Raw genomic sequence first — 15,981 nt, 5'->3', positions numbered from 1 at the left:
CACAGAATCACAGAATGACAGAATCACAGAATTACCCGAGTTGGAAGGGACCTCAAGGATCATGTAGTTCCAACCCCCCTGCCTGGCAGGGCCACCAAACATACACCTTTACTAGATCAGGTTGCCCAGGGCCCCGTCCAACCTGGCCTTGAACACCTCCAAGGACGGGGCATCCACAACCTCCCTGGGCAGCCTGTTCCAGGACCTAACCACCCTTCTAGTAAAGAACTTTCCCCTTTACTAGAAGGGTGGTTACACACATCCGTTATCAAACCAGTAGTTGCACAGCTTTAGAAAAGGACAATAGTAAAAATAGACAACTTAAAATTAGTATTAAAGAAGAAAGTATTCTCCTGGAGAAGTGTGAGTAAATCCATCAAAAGCTGTTCACAATGATTGAGATGGAAAAATCTTGCCAGTTTCTGTGACAACATAACATGCATGAGAGGTTTTCTGTGTTTGTAGGTATTTGGAAAAGCAACAGTGACTTTCTGAGCCTTCACTCAAGAATGAACTGTTATTCATTCCAAGCCTTCCCTTGCATTTTGTATTCAGGATTATGCCCATTTATTGGCACCTAGAAAACTTGTTATTCCCTGCTCGGAGGCTGAGAGTGTGATCTGAATATTAGCTCAACAGGAGGCTGAATTTTTGATTTGAAGATTTAAGTAAAAATAATTCTGAGCTCAGAACAGCAAGTCTAGTTTTGTGAAGCCTTACACTAGAGCTATGGTTTTCTATGCATATCATAAGAGTTTCATTCCAGTGGTGTGTATAAAAAAAGCTGAGGAACCAGGAACATTAAATCACAATGAAGCTTTCATTCCCTTCACATTTACAAAGCAAACTTGCTTTTAGCGTGGCTCCATGCATCACTGGAGAATGAACTGCCTTGGGGGAACTATGTAAACATGCAATACAAAGCCAGCAGTGCAAAGGAATGGAAAACTGACGTGTGCTTCACGTGATGATGGATTGATGCTAGCAGGAAATGCTTTCCTTGTGTGGAGCTTTTTAATTCCCAGAGAGGCATTGTGATTAACTTACTGTTCTGAAAGTGCTGAGCATTCGTGAGATGGCAGTGAAAATGAAACAAGCAAGCCCTGACAGTTTCAGGCGTGTGATCTTTTTGCATATTGCAGACCTATTATTGAAACATATGACTGAGGTAGGAAAGAGCAAATGTGTCATTTAAAATGACACTCTAGAAATGGGAATAGTTCTTAGTGGAACAGATTTCCACTTTGGTAAAACTAATCTGTTAATGCTTTGTAGGACTACTTGAAGTTTGCTTTGCAAATCCCTTTATAGTGTAAATTGTCATCTCGTTATTTTTCAGGGCAGTGTCTCGAGTCCATAAGTCCTGAATGTATATGGAAATAAATTGTTATCCAGCCATAAATGTAATGATACAGTTATGTAATTTACTTCTTAACCTCATGAGCTGTTACCAAAGATGTCTACCTCCCAGAAGCAGAAGAATGACTTGAAACTTCAGTAAATGTGGATCTGTGGTTTTTCTTAGGAATGGTCATTTCCCACAGTTTTATCCATAGTGGAATCAAAAGAAACCATCCGTGTGAAGTTTAACAGGCAACTCTTTTGGAAGAACAGTCTTTATCCTTTTTACAGTTATCTGTTCAAGCATCTGTTCAAAGTTTCCAGTGCTATTTCCACTGATGGTTAAATAGTGGAGCTGAACTTGACTGGTAGGAATGTTTGTGGAATGGTTCCTGCAAGTGTCACTATGGCAACATAATGATGACGGGACATAAATGCTGTGTTTAGAAGATGGTGGACGCTTGAATTATTTGGTACTTGGTTGAAATACTTGTCATGTTTCAAGCATTGACCAAACATTTGTTCATTTTAAGTTCTAATGTATTTTAAACTGTTTATTAAATTGTGGTTTAAAATGTTGGGTGTTGGACAAGTCCCAGGTGGGTGAGCTTATATAGACATTATAGTGAGTGTGATACTCTCAAACTAATTAACCTAAGGAATCATTCCTGCTAATGTTTTACTGGATTTGCAATGGTTAAACAGTATTATTTCTAAAATGATACAGAAGAGAATTGATGCTTAATGCTATGCGTCTGCTATGAGACATTAATACGAAAAGTATTCCAGAGTTATAAATTCATTTTAATAACTGAGAATGTCCATGAAATTGTTTTAAGCTGTATGGCTTCTGGAAATACCCATAATTAAATAGAGGACAAAATTACTGTGCTAATGAATAGATCAGAACAGGGATTTCACAAGGCTGGGATTAGGATGCATCTGATAACAAACAACATAGGATGGAGTTGGACCTTGTGGGCACAGTGGAGAGGTGAAGTATTGCAGAGGGGAGAAATGCAAGGACTTATTACAAAGCCTGTGGTGGGCACGTGAACGTGGGAAGAGGAGATCTGTCAACTGAAGACTTGAGGGAAACTGAATGAATTATAGATACTGAACAGAGAAGAGTGTCTGAGCAAGCCATGGGAGGTGAGTTGTGAAGGCCTACTAATAAAAGGACGACCAGAGAGAAGGAAGCTGAAAATGGCCAAATTGGGACTGAATGGGCAAGTTGCCTGGAGCTGAAAGAAAAGTACTGAGAAGTAGAAAATAATATTGCCCAGCTGGATGAAAAGGAGAGCAGAATAAAGAAGCTGTAAAGAGAGGGAGAAGCATAGGAGAGACATTTGTCATGTTTAAACATGGAGGTACAAGTTATGTCATTGTATGAGTGATAACTGAGACAGGAAAACCCCATTGTTCTGGATATCTTGTCAGTTAGTAATTACTGGAATATACATGCTCACTTAGAATAGCTGTGGCACAGATTAGTCAGATTTTTCTTTGTTGAAATTGGAGGGGATTAACCTTGCATTTTTTAGTGCATTTCTTAATGATGTGTATTCACACACAAGCAGAAACATGGTGAGGAATGCTGTGGTGTTCATGTGGGTTAGATGTTGGGTGCTTGGTTTCATGGATTGTGATATTCCTTTAACTTTTTTTCCATATTAATTCTCTGTGGTAAATTCTGTTTTAATGAATTCCACGTGGAATTAAATTCATTTAAAATTAAGTTCTACGCTCCCTCTGATGATAGTCTTTTGTCTTTAACAGTGACACTGAGAGGAAATTGCTCTTTTGAATACTTGTACTGTGATGTTGGTCAGTCTGTCTAAGGCTTTATGCTGGTTTACATCTCTGCTTGTTTTTTCAGTTCAAATCCACCCCGAGCAAGAATGTGTCAGTCGTGGGCTGGATGGTGATGATGGCAGACGACCCTGAACATCCAGATCTCTTCTTATTGACAGATTCTGAGAAAGGTAGGCAGCACTCACACCAAGGGCACAGTGGTTCCCAACACTGATTTTGTTGAGGTTAATGTGTGTACCTTAGTCTTCATTATGTTCTAAGTGCTGTCCAAACAACTTGAACTTTTAAGTGTTCGTCTTCATTCTTGCAAACTATATTTAGTTTGGTCTTTTAGGGGCATTTTCACATACATGAAAATGTAAGTAGCTATGAAAAGCGTTTGCTATTCCACTAACACCAGATGCTTGACCAGGCCCCTCTCCCCTCCAAATGAAAAACAAACCACAAAACAAAACAGCTATTCAAATGCAGTGCCATTGCCAGGAAAAACAGTAAAATTCACTATTTTGCACTGGGAAGCCAGAGGAAGGGGGAGGGAATAAAAAAAATTCCTTTATTCCATCCTAGTGAGTGCCCTGGATTCAGATTAAACTGAAGAAATGGTTATTTTTTCTATAACTGTGCTCAAAGAGCATTACAAGCGGTCATGATAAAGAAGTTTGACATTCCTCATTTTATTTACCTTCAGTCTGAGTGCTTTTTATTTCTGAGTGTCTGTTCTAGTTTAAGGTTATCAGCTTAAACTCAGCAACAGCAACGCAAAACACTTGTAATATTTGGCCTTTCTGAATCCAGGTAAGCACTGTCTGACATAAAGGTGCTGAAAATAACAGTCTGTCATGTCAGCGTATTTGGGAATAATTTTCAAAGATTTTCTCATGAAGCTTTCTAGAGTGCATTTCTGTGCTGTCCTGCACTTAATAAAAATAACATGATGATAAACCAAGATGAAATAATGGCACTGAATAAAAACGTGGTTTTATTATCTAATTCTGATAATTGTTTTGTTGTTTTTCCAGCTGACATTGGTGTTAGTTGAAATCTAAAATGCCCAAAAGGAAGGCATATAAGCTATGACTTCTTGCACTATGTCAGACAATTGCTTGAGCTTCTCCGCGTGTGGCAGTCAAGGTGTAAAGCTGCAAGAACCTTTTGCTATTACATGCTTTTGTAGTGTTCAAATTTAGTTCTGTGACTGTAGATGAGATTTAAATGTAGTATTTGTTATGATTCCTAAAGTTTTTTTTTCCTCCCTACTTTTCTCACTTAGGAAATTCATACAAATTTCAAGCTGGAAATAGAATGAATGCGATGCTCTGGTTTAAACACCTGAGTGCTGCCTGCCAAAGCAACAGACAACAGGTGAGAACAAGGCATTGAGAAAGAAGTAGCAGCTGTTAAAAGCTCAGATCTGACTGAGCTTCCAGAGGACCAGGCTGTAACTGATGGCTTCACATGAACAGCAATCTTCTCTGACCAGCCTGGACATTGATTTCACCTGCTTATTGACTTGGCTTAGCTTTCCTGTTTGTCTCCTTGAAAATGAATCCTCGAAGCTTCTGTGGTAATGAAGAAAAATCTTGAGCAATTAGGAAAGCTGGGAAATGGAAGAAATACTGACCAACCTCAGTGTCAGACACAGTATTTTTGCCACTGCCCATTTAAAAATGGCAATTCTATAGTTATGGAGATGAGTCATGAAGAAAACTACTTCTAAAAGGCCAACAGAATCAGTTCCTGTTGTATGTTGCATACTATTTTAATGTAGATAATTTTTAATTGTATATAATAATTTTTAACAGTGTAATTTTAACCCAGTTACCATTTCTGCTTCTGCAGTGCAAGGTGAAAAATGATCTGCTTCAAACCTGACCAGACTGTGCATTTATTGACAGCCATTGGGAATGCAGTGGCTTTTTAGCACCCTGAGTAAACAGAATTTGTTGCTGTCAGGCAAATTCCCGATAAGGAGAAAATGGGGATGTATGCTATGTAATGCAGGCTACCTTTAATATTCATGAAAGGGAATGATGTCTGCATTGCACATTCAAGCTTCCTGTGGGAAAAGCCCAGCCAAGTGTTTATGCCTTGTTTTTGTAAATTAGCCCTAGAAATGCTGGAGGGCCTACATCAGTCACTGACCTGTGCCAAATATTTCCTAGCTCGTGGGACTCAAGTGAGAAGGTTCTGCTTGTGAAGTTCAGTCTTGAGATTCATCATGTTAAAGTTGTTTTGTCAACAACTCAAAATCTTAATTTTCCTCAGAGCTGATAAGATCTGAGGCCATGTGATAAAATGATAAAAATGTAATGGTTTAGCATTTTGCTGATTCCTGCATTCTGTACAACTGTAAGTATGCTTGTACTGATTTGTACTGACTGTATTAATGATGGTTGCATTCCCAGCTTTCTCTCTCTTCCCCCCCACTCCCTATTTTGTTGTTTATTTTTGACAGGATGAGCATTACCAGGTAGGTTCGAACAGGTTGAATGGTCTGTGAGATGCCAGGGTGTAAGTAGCTACTACCTAAGTAATATCAGCTATTTGTATTCTTGTTTTCAGGTTCCTGCCAACTTGATGACCTTTGAATAGCAGGCTTAATTCAAAACAAAACACAACAAAAGAACAATTTGAACCATCTCATAAATGAGAACGAGGTCCTGATGGAAAATGTGCCAGCTGCATTCTGTGCCAGAAGGGAGCCTGTCAAGCCGATCTCCTGAACTCTGGAGCCCTGAACAAAACAAGTAATGGCTGGGGATTAGAGTCCCCGGAATGAAAAACAGAGTCGCAACATGAATTGCCATGGACCATGCTTTATATCTTCTGAACTGACCTGTGGAAACCACTGCCTTAAAGAGTGAAAGGAAAAACAACAATGAAACACCAAATAGTGTGTGTGAAACTACTGGCGGTGCTGTGCTTGAGTTAAATAGATTGTAGCTTGTTTGAGTTTCTTTTAACTTTGTACTAATTTTGAAAATAACTCACCTTTTTAGGTATTCCTAAGAAAGCAAGTAAACTGATATTTAAGAGTTGTATCAAAAGCTGTGTATGAACTGGGTAAAAGAGGTGCTGCACAATCTAGAGATGTCGTTTGGACTATACCAGGAGTTCTCAATAGAAGCTTGTCCCAGGCACACTGCGCCTGCAGCGATGTTAATTCTCTCAGTCCTATGAGTACATGAAACGCAACAAATGCAAGTTCAAAGTAGCAGTAAGTTTGCAAACTGTAGTACTGTATGGGAGCCACATTCCCTGTGAGCGGGCACTTACACACTAAGAATGCTTTTGGTGCGTTGTTACCTAATTCCTGGTTAGAGCATAGCTCACGTGTTCTGGGTGCTTGGGGCGTGTGTGAAAGACTAAACTGAAAGCACTGTTGGCTCAGAAATGAGTGTTTTCTTCCCATTTGTTCCTACACCTCTGTCTCCTATGGATGAAGGTCGAATGACAAAAAAACAAGCAAACAAAACAACCCAACATCTTGGTATAGTTCTTGGAGACGTTTTACTTCTCTGGGTATCTGTTAATCAGCTAGGGACCACTGTCAGTGTATGGTGTTTCATAATGTCACTTACAGTCTATATTTTAAAATGATAGAGGCACAATTTCAAGCTTTCATTTTCTTGTTTGGCAATAATTGATTCTACTATCTGTCTCGGTCAAAATATGACATCGTGTGGTATTGACAATGTACCCTAAAGTAGACCTTACATCGGAAGCTCTTTTGGTCTTCGGGCAAATAATTTATTAGGTGGGTTAATACAAAGAGATAAAAGGAATGGGACTGTCAAAGCTGCATCCTTGACAGGAATAATTCTTGGTCACTGAAATTACTCAGAAAAATAATATGATTGTAAAAAGGGAAACGTGCTTTATACATGTGTTTTATGCATAAAAACTTTGATTCTTGCTTTGTTTTGGTTTCCTTGACATCACCTAGAAAGCATTTCCTGAATGAATAGCCTTCATTTAATCTTCCAAAACGCGGTCTTTGTAAAGCAAGTAAACGTTATCCAAAATATGACTCGGAGATATCAGAACTTTGAAGTCTGTGGAAAAATAGTACATGTTTCATTGACGTTGTGGTTTAGTGGCCATAAATGAGCTTGCAGATTCCACCGTGAATACTCCTTTTTAAACAGAAACAAACTTCCCACCAGTTTGTGGCAGAGTTCTCTGACTGTGTAATAAAGTTTTCTACTAGTAGTGATTATTTTGAAAATGTACACTTTGTCTCTTGCATCAGAGTAGAAGCCAATTAAGTCACATTTTGTTCTCCCCAGAGTTAAATTCATCTCTTAATGGAAATGATTAATTTCTGATTTTTAGGGGGTGGGTGGGGGGGGAACAATGGAGAAGGAGAATCCAGTCTGGCAGCTAAAGCAAAAACCCACACGCTTGGTAATGTGGAGTTAAATGGCAATAGGCTGGATTGTGTTTCCAAAAATTGTTTTTGTGAGTTGGCTCTTGGTAGAAGGAAAACAGTAGAGGGTATTTCTGTCAGTTGCACCGCAGGCAGTGTGGGAATTTGTGTCCCTCTGCACTTCTTTTTTGTCCTGCTTTGGGCAATGAACAGTCTGTTCTGATCCTGAAGTCATGTATTTTGAGAAGGGGTTGCTTGTGCTGGATCCCTCTTCAATTCACACATCACCCAAGCTAACCCATGTTGGGTGTATAGTGAAGACAACATCTTCGTAGCCGGCAGTGTTACTGTAGTAGACTTTGCACAGCATCAGTTTTGGTTTTTCATGTTAAAAATTATTTAATGTGTGTTTTCTTCTCTACAGCTAGATGGCTTTTTTAGCACCGTGTGTCCTTTTTTAAACACTGTGGATAACAGCCCGTGGATTTTGAATTTTTTAAATAAGCTCTTATAGAGTCATTGCAGCGTAACTGTGTCTGCTCTTCTGTCAGTGAAAGGAAGCTGCATCTGGGAGCCACAGCCTGACATCACACAGCTTTACTGAAGACAGAGCCAGGTCTGAAGGTGTCATTTATTACTGGGTTTGTTTGTTTGTTTATTCCAGCTGTTTTGAATTAGGGATTTCTGGTAGGAGGATAGTGGGGAAAACAGTTCACAAATCATCCTTTAATGAGTTGTTGTTACCAGTCGTAATTGTCCTTACGCCTCCTGCTGTCTTTGGGTTTTTTTCCCTCAGATAATGCTGTTTTCTGTGGGAAAGAGGGAATATTGTGGGAGTAGTTTCTTAAAATGTGTAGCCGGGATAATTGGAGTGATTAATGACAACGCAGAAAGCATTATTGGCACTTGTTGCAGTGAGTAGTTCAGTACTTTCCTATGGTTGATCTCATATTTGTTCAAGTAGTCTTACAGGGCAGCACAGCTACTGAAATGTTATAGACTTTGACATACGTGGTGCTCAGGAGGAGGTGGTGGTTTGGTTCCCTGAGGGAAAACTGCCTCAGCTAAGCATTGGAAAGACTTGGACGAGTCAAATACACTGTAAAGAACACAGCAATGTTTTTTGGTTTTGCTTTTTTTTTTTTTCCCCTTCTTGCTTTTAAAAATAAGGTTAAAAATATGAGTTTAAATCAGTGCTTAGAAGGAAGGGGCAGCAGCAAGGTCCTGTTATGCAGGTAAGACTGTTATCAGGCTATTTCAGTTAGGCGGCAGTTTTTGTGTTTTGCAATGCTGTTTCCTTATTTTGTTAATGACCAGTGAAGCTCTTCAGCTATTATTTGTCACTTTAATTTCACAATATTTTGGTCTGGAAATTAAAGGCGTCCCTTACAGTTCCTTGATTGCAAGCATATGAGTGAAAAGTACTCAGCGTAGATCCTTGTGGCCAGGATTCCCATGTACCTGTGAGTCACCTGCTGAGCTCTCGCTGCTTTGTGAGCTACACTAATAGTCTTGGGGGACACTGAACAACAGGGAACGCATAAAAGAACGCAGCAGGATTTTATTAGCCAGCTTTTCCTCACTAGAATTCAGTGTCTCATCTGGTTTTTTTCGTGCAGCATCAGCCTCTTCTAGTTGCATTTCTATCTTTGCAACAGTACAGTCCTCTTCTGTGAGATGTAACAAAAGTTAAGAGGAAATGCTTATAAGTGATTGCAGCTTTTTTGTGCTGCTGAGGCACTCTAGGAGGTTAGGTGCCTTTGGGTAGACAGCAAATCCATCTTGTGGTTTTGGATTAACTTTAGCAGATCTTACCCAAATGAAGGTAAATTGTGGGATGTCATTTCTTAGGGCTCTGTTAGTGGCATTTTTCTTTGCTTTCCACCTTTGATTTTTTCATTATGCTAAGTCACTAGACTTTTCCATGGCCGGCTGTCGTGTGCTGCCTGTTCAAACATGAAGACACCAGTGCTGGTACGGAATCACATCAGCTAACTGCCTGTTCTGCCTACAGCATCATGTTCTAAAAGTGTTATTATGTACATATTGCACTTTTTCTTTCGTTTTTTTCCTCTAAAAATGGCTCATGGTTAAGCTGATGGGGTTGGGGAAGTTGTAATTGAAGAAGCTGTGTGAATGGATGTAAAATGTGTCGGTAGGGATCATTCTCTTTTTAAAATGCTCATTCTAATTTGTTATGTATCAAAAGGACGGTGAGCGTTTGGGGTAAAGGAGGACATTTGTCAGTGCCTTCTTATTGACTTGAATACTGATCTCGTTCCTTCAGTGCTGAGAGTACCACACACTTGTGAGCTGTGCCCTTGGTGTTACAGGGGGTAACGTTCCCTACAGTCCTTGTTTCTGCAGAAGAGTTCAGCTGCTTTGGTCAGTGCAAAATAGCTGTGGCTTGAGTTGCTGTAGCATTTCTTCTGTCATTGAATGGTCACTCTATTTAAGTGCAGCAGTATTTGGTGGCTTGGGCACATGCAGCTTTTATCAGATATAGCTCAGACTCCCTTAAAATGTGTTTATTTTTATTTGCTATGTGTCTGAATGTAGGTAGTAGTGGGGAAAGAAACCTGAAAAGGATTGTCTGAGTCATGGCCTGAAACGTACGAGCTTAAGAGCTCGAGTGTTTAGAAATGAGCATGTTTCTCTGTCCCATTTCTTTTGATTTAAACACTGAAGAATGTAAGTATGAGAGGATTTGTTTCTTAACAAGCTTTTCGTCAACATAAAAGCTACAGGAAAAAGATGTTTGGGGGCAGAGAAGGCTGAACAAATCCATCTGATTCTTTCATAATAGCCCATCAGCTCAGTTATGCGTATTATGCTTCTAGTGCCAACACAAGGTAGAGAGAGCTACCGTTTACTAAGCCAACTGCTGCAGATTGCTTTAGTATCAAGGCTTTATAGGCACTGGAAGGGGAAATGAAAGAATGTGTTGTTCATAGGGAACTTAATGTTATTTTTCTGTTTTCCTGCATCCTTGATAAAAAGCAGTGGCAGTTTTACTGTGATGTAAATGGATGTTGGAAAGGGAAGGATAGTATGAAGCTTTATCTTATGCTTTTTAAACATCTTTGGAGATGGCAGAATGGTTCGGTGAAGGGAGAAAAGCCAAATCATTTGGGCTAGATACACATATTGAAGGAGAGAGCTGACAGGTTTTCTTGAAGTTAGGTTATTAAGAAAAAAGGCTGTAATTAACTGAAATTCCTGATGATGCTGGCGATGCTGTGCTTGTGGCTGTTAGCCTGATCATCATCTTGAACTGCTTAAAGCATCGTGAATGTTCATTTTCCTTTTGTGTTTGCTTAGCATATTATTTTTCTTTCTTTGGGTAAGTTCTGACCTTGAAATGTGTTTCTTGAACCTGTCTCTTATCATTCCAAAGCCGTTGGCAGGTAAAACAGAAAAGCATTATAAATGGATGAAATAAACGTTGAAAGAAAGAGTTCTAGGTTGCCTTGATTACAGGCACCTCTAGCTCTGTGAGTACAGGGACATGTGCATTTAAGCACTGCTGTACTCAAGTGTGAGCAGCACCATATCGATGTCTTATAACGAACCTTTAAGGACCAACCATCCCTGGAAGGGGGATCAAGATTGTCATGCAGTAAATACAGCCATCTGTAATATTCCCTGCTGGCGTGAGGTGTTGCAATGGTAGTTGATTGCACTATGATCTCATGGAGTGATGTGCAGTTTGGCTGCCCTCAAGCCTATTTTTCTTCAACACTTTTAATACTTTGTGTGTGTGCGTGTGTGTGTGTGCAAACTGTGTGTTTGCATATGCTAGTTTAAATGAATTGAAGTACAGGTTTCAAAAAGCTTTTCCTACTGAAATAAATGATTTAAAAGACGGCCTGTGTCTGAAGTTTTGATTTCTCTTGCCAAAAACTGCATGGATGCGACCGCCGTTTTTTGCTGTGGTGTGGAATTTGGCTGTCCTTTGGAATGGCGCTGAGATAAGCTGGAGTTTGTGGAGCTCTTCTTGGTGAACCTCTGGAGTACAGCAAGTAGACGTTCCACTGTCAGCTGGTATAAAAGCAGCCCATAAGCTAGCAGGAAAATGAAGCACATTGAAGAGATCTGTGTTGCTTTTGTTTGGGGGATTATTCAGTTAAATTGTGTTGTTTTTTCTTTCCATTAGAGTTTATCAGATTTTTTCCCCTTTATAGATATGATAAATTAAGCTCGCTGAACACTGATCTCAGGCAGATTGGTTTTGACTTGAGGACATGGAAGATGAATTAAAATGAGGAGCAAATGAACAGCAGGAAAGGGATTGTACTTCATTAGCTTTTTGGTTGGTGTTTTCCCCACTTTCTCTGCCTTTTTATTCCCCCTAAGCCTTACTAAGGGATCATGCAGCCCTCAGTGTGAAATGCTGTGGGGTCACTGCTTGTTAGATTGTGAGCCTTGGGCTCCTTTCCTCTTTACTTAATGGAACAATGTATTTCAGATGTACATATGAAGGGAGCAGGGAAACTTCTTTCTCCCTTTTGTTACATCCAGATTATTACTATTATTTTTTTTCCTTTTTGCATGTGAAGGAACCCAGGTGGAAGGAGAGGGCTTTGAGTCTGGGAGAAGCAGAGGAACTAAACCACAGCAAGGTGCTGCCAGAGGCATGGAATAACTGAGCTGAAAGTAGATCATCTTTATGTATTAAATCTCAGATTCTGTGAGTGCGAATGTTAGGTACCAGATGATATCCAGATGTAAGCAGATGATATTGTTCTGGCATGAACTGTGTGCCTTGATTGAACAGTGGAAAGATGTGTTTTTGTAGCAGCAAATAAATTGCATACAGGAGACTGAGTCCATGCTTCTACCTTGTAGTGTTATTTTCACTTAGGTCGAGCATTATTACCAAAAATGCATCCTTATAAACGTGATGCTTATCTTTGTGCTGCTATTTGCCTATCAGTTCCTAAATTCTGGTTCAATATGGGACAAAAAGATCTAAAGACATCTTGTTTCCCTGACCTGGTACAAGAGGCTGTTAGCTGTTTCTGTGCAAAGCTCACCTTTACTGAAGGTCTTTATTTGGTATGTGTAACATGATAGAGTATCATAGGAACCGGATAACATGTTCCAGAGGATAAGAGTGCAGCTTTTGTTTTGAAAAGGTTCAAAAGGGCTTTGCATAAAGGTGATCTGCAAAGGGAAAAATGAAAGTATTTTTTTCAGATTTTATTTCTTGTACAGCAAAATCCAAAGTGAGCCCAAGCCATTTTAAGGCTGAATGAAGAGAGAGAGATCTCATGCAAGAACACAGCCAGCATCAAACTGCTAATAGCTTCCATTTTCTTTTAAGGCAGGAAAACATCTTACGTCTTTAATGGAAGAAAGATACGTTGAACTGCTGTAAGGTCAAATAATATAGCTAAGCATTTAGATATCTAAAGAAATATTGTTAGGTATTATATAAGCACTTTGCAACCAAGGATAACCTCCGGCTTATGTGGCTCATGGCATGACCATGCAGAACTTCTTTAGTGATTTAGAGTACAAGAGAAGCTCATTTTGTAGGTAGAGCTCTATGGAAATGTTCTAAGCAGACCAAAGTCAGTCTCATCTCAGTAATCAGTGCCCCACTGGACTGAAATCTATAATCTGAAATCATATTGATGCTGCTCTTTTTCTCATGCCTCACCATTAGTACCTGTGCTGCTGTGGAGTAAATTTTTGGCAGTTTAAGTGGTTTCTGACAGTTAATGATTGGCTTATGCTCTGCAAGCAATATAGCTCGATTATTTTCATCTCTTACAGCATAATAAGGGCTGTAATAGAAGGTTTTGCTAGTCTCTTAGTTTTCTTGATGTAATCCATTCAAGCTCCAGCCATGCTCCTTTAAGAGGATCCATCACACAGAAGTCTGTCTGTGGGAGCTCAGTGTTCCTGTAGAGCCCGTGGCATTCCAGTTTGACTGTGGAAGCAAGTTTTCTTTTACAGATATCGATAATGGTGTGGACAGGAAGCTCCAGAGAATTCAGAGGTTGCAGAATACAGCAGCTTTTCCCAGAACTGTGCCAGGTACTTGGAAGGACTGTGTTCAGCAGGATGTGCAGCATTGTTTGCATTTCATGTCTTTGGTGTCAGAAAATAAGAACTTATTTGTTCTATTTTCATTTAATGTAGAGTCTCGCTTGCAGTAATGTCTGAACACTACGGTTACAGAGAAAGGATGATCCATTCCTGGGGCCATCTGCCTTCAGTTCTGTGTACCACCTAAGCAGTAGATGAACTTTTTGCTGTCAACTGGAAGCAAGGTTGTACGTGAAGATCACTGTGTGATGCTTACTTTGTTATAAATCCCAAAGTTTGGAAGTTAGGGAAGTGGGGGATGCGGCGCTTTCTGTCTCTGTTCAGAAAGAATGGTTCTCATAAAGGGTTTGAAGCTGTACATGTGAGATGATAAAGAGCAGAACCAACATGGCATGAACGTATGAGCTTAGAGCCAATGTGAAACATGCCTTAGGCTTGGTCTTAAATCATAGTTTACGTCTCGTCACAAACATCTGTATATTATTACTTATTTTTGAGTAGATTACTTTTCTTTTTAGAAGTCAAAGAAATGCCTAAACAAAAGGTTATTGCGAGCAGCTTTGTGTTTAATTTGTGAGGTGCTGCAATAAGGAAACTATTTGAGGATAAAGGTATTAGCTATTTGGTTATTTGAGAATAACTGCTAACCATTACACAGAGACGTATCGTGCTTGCTGCTATGGTGTCTTACAAATATTTACCAAACAACATCTTGCTTAAATCCTATTCCTTGTTAATCTTCCAATTCCATTTGTCTGCATGAGAACTGCCAAACAAAGTGATCTGATGATGGATGTAGGATGGAGAAGCTGTTCCTCAGGAGAGTGGTGGTGCCTTATTGCCCTGTTCTTAGTCTCAGCAAGGAGTCAGGTATCTCTTCTTAGCGAGCGGTTCATCAACAGGTCTGAATGCCTTACAGAAGGAATTGGTAGCACACTCTGTCATTCTGCTCCAGAGGGAGAAACTGAGGCATAATGGAGAAGAAAAAAGTGTTGTGGTTGGTGCGTAACAGTAACAGTAGTGCCAGGCTGGAGATTAAGCCAGCTCTGCTGAGATTTTACCCAATACTTTCCAGTGGGTCATAAATGCACAAAGTAATCAGGCAAGGACTTTGTCAGAGCACATCTGCTCCAGTGTTTCTGGTAAAAGTACATCCGTTATCCTAATTAAATCATATGGTCTGGCACTGATGATGTGTGAAGGTAAAGCCATCAGTGGCCTGGCCATGTCTTTCAGACAGACCAAGAAGAATGTTGGGCAAGCTAAATCCATTTAATTTCTAGTGCTGCCAGTGCTGGATATGGGTGTATGTGGAAGTGGAGCCCCAGGGATTTCTCTGGGGGCTTCATGTGGACAAAATGATCTCTTTCACTCAAGGAAGCTTATAACATCAAAAACCACTGTAAGAAAATGGTCTCTGTACAAAGCTTACCGAGATGAAAGCTTTCCAATAGCATGTCAGTTAACGTTCCCAAGAAGTGGTTTACCTAAGATTAATAATGCATTTGGAGGAGGGCTGTGAGACAGCCTGCTGCTCCTGTCAAGTCTCCTGCCAGTCTCAGAAGGGAGGAGGTAAGTTGTGTTTTCCTCTTGCTGTTCTGCTTGCATAAAACTGAACAGGGAAAATAAGAGTAAAATAGTTCCTTCAAGTAGACCAGGTAAGGAGAAAACGTTAGACGAGGTCTAACTGCAAAAAGGAAACAAACCTCTTAATTCACCCTCGTGCTAAGGTGTTGGTAAAAAGTAGGTAACAGATGCCATGCAAGGCTTTATGCGTTTGTTTTCTATAGCAGTGCTTTGTTTCCTTTTGGTCCTTAAAGTCTTTTTCAGTGCTGGAAATAAGCAACCACATAGAGCAGGATTTTTCCCTGCTGCTGTGCTTGTGTATGAACAGCTTCCAAAAGAGGCTTTTGTGGGGCATCAGATGGCTTTACCTTGGGCTCAATGAGTCCTTCAGTTAGGCTTCAATATATTAATCTCCCTGTCATTTCTACTTAAGATAGTGACATGGGGTGCTCTGATGATATCAACCATTTGTTCCTTCACTGTCAAGTATTTGGGGTGGAAATGTAGCAGGCAGTTAGATTAACATAGAAATATCCTGCTGGCAAGGAAATAAATTGAATGAAGTCAGTGCTGCTCTGAGTGTTGGTAGCTGTGGATGAGTTTTCATGGCTCATTCTGAAGAGCTACTGAGGCACCCAGCACTTCACATATTAAGGCTAAATTACCGCCGTTACATTTATTTCCCAGATCTCTTTAGTATTTAAAACACGTATTATCCCCGCATTGCAAAACTTGAAGTTCTTCATCCATACCCTGGCATGCAAGAAATGGAAAAGCAGCACCTAAAGTAAGAGAGGATTGTCACATGAACAACTGTGCCTAAAACCGGCTGT

General features: G+C 39.9%; 1 protein-coding gene across 17 annotated transcripts in view; it reads left to right on the top strand.

The window, feature by feature from the left end:
• RALGPS2 (Ral GEF with PH domain and SH3 binding motif 2) overlaps nucleotides 1-11,391 on the top strand; it is a 117,838-nt gene extending 106,447 nt beyond the window's left edge. For all 17 annotated transcript variants that reach the window (XM_085512109.1, XM_085512115.1, XM_032446267.2 and 14 more), the window contains 3 exons: nucleotides 3,221-3,326; nucleotides 4,427-4,518; nucleotides 5,719-11,391. In XM_085512109.1, the coding sequence (XP_085368235.1) occupies nucleotides 3,221-3,326; nucleotides 4,427-4,518; nucleotides 5,719-5,748 (228 nt within the window). In that variant the 3' untranslated portion in view covers nucleotides 5,749-11,391. The remainder of the gene's footprint in view (nucleotides 1-3,220; nucleotides 3,327-4,426; nucleotides 4,519-5,718) is intronic.
• Nucleotides 11,392-15,981: the final 4,590 nt, after the last annotated feature.

This window comes from Coturnix japonica, chromosome 11 (assembly GCF_054131305.1).
Source record: "Coturnix japonica strain WE chromosome 11, WE-NBRP24, whole genome shotgun sequence".
In the NCBI taxonomy this organism is placed as follows: Eukaryota; Metazoa; Chordata; class Aves; order Galliformes; family Phasianidae; genus Coturnix; species Coturnix japonica.
This window is presented reverse-complemented; position numbering and strand designations above follow the sequence as displayed.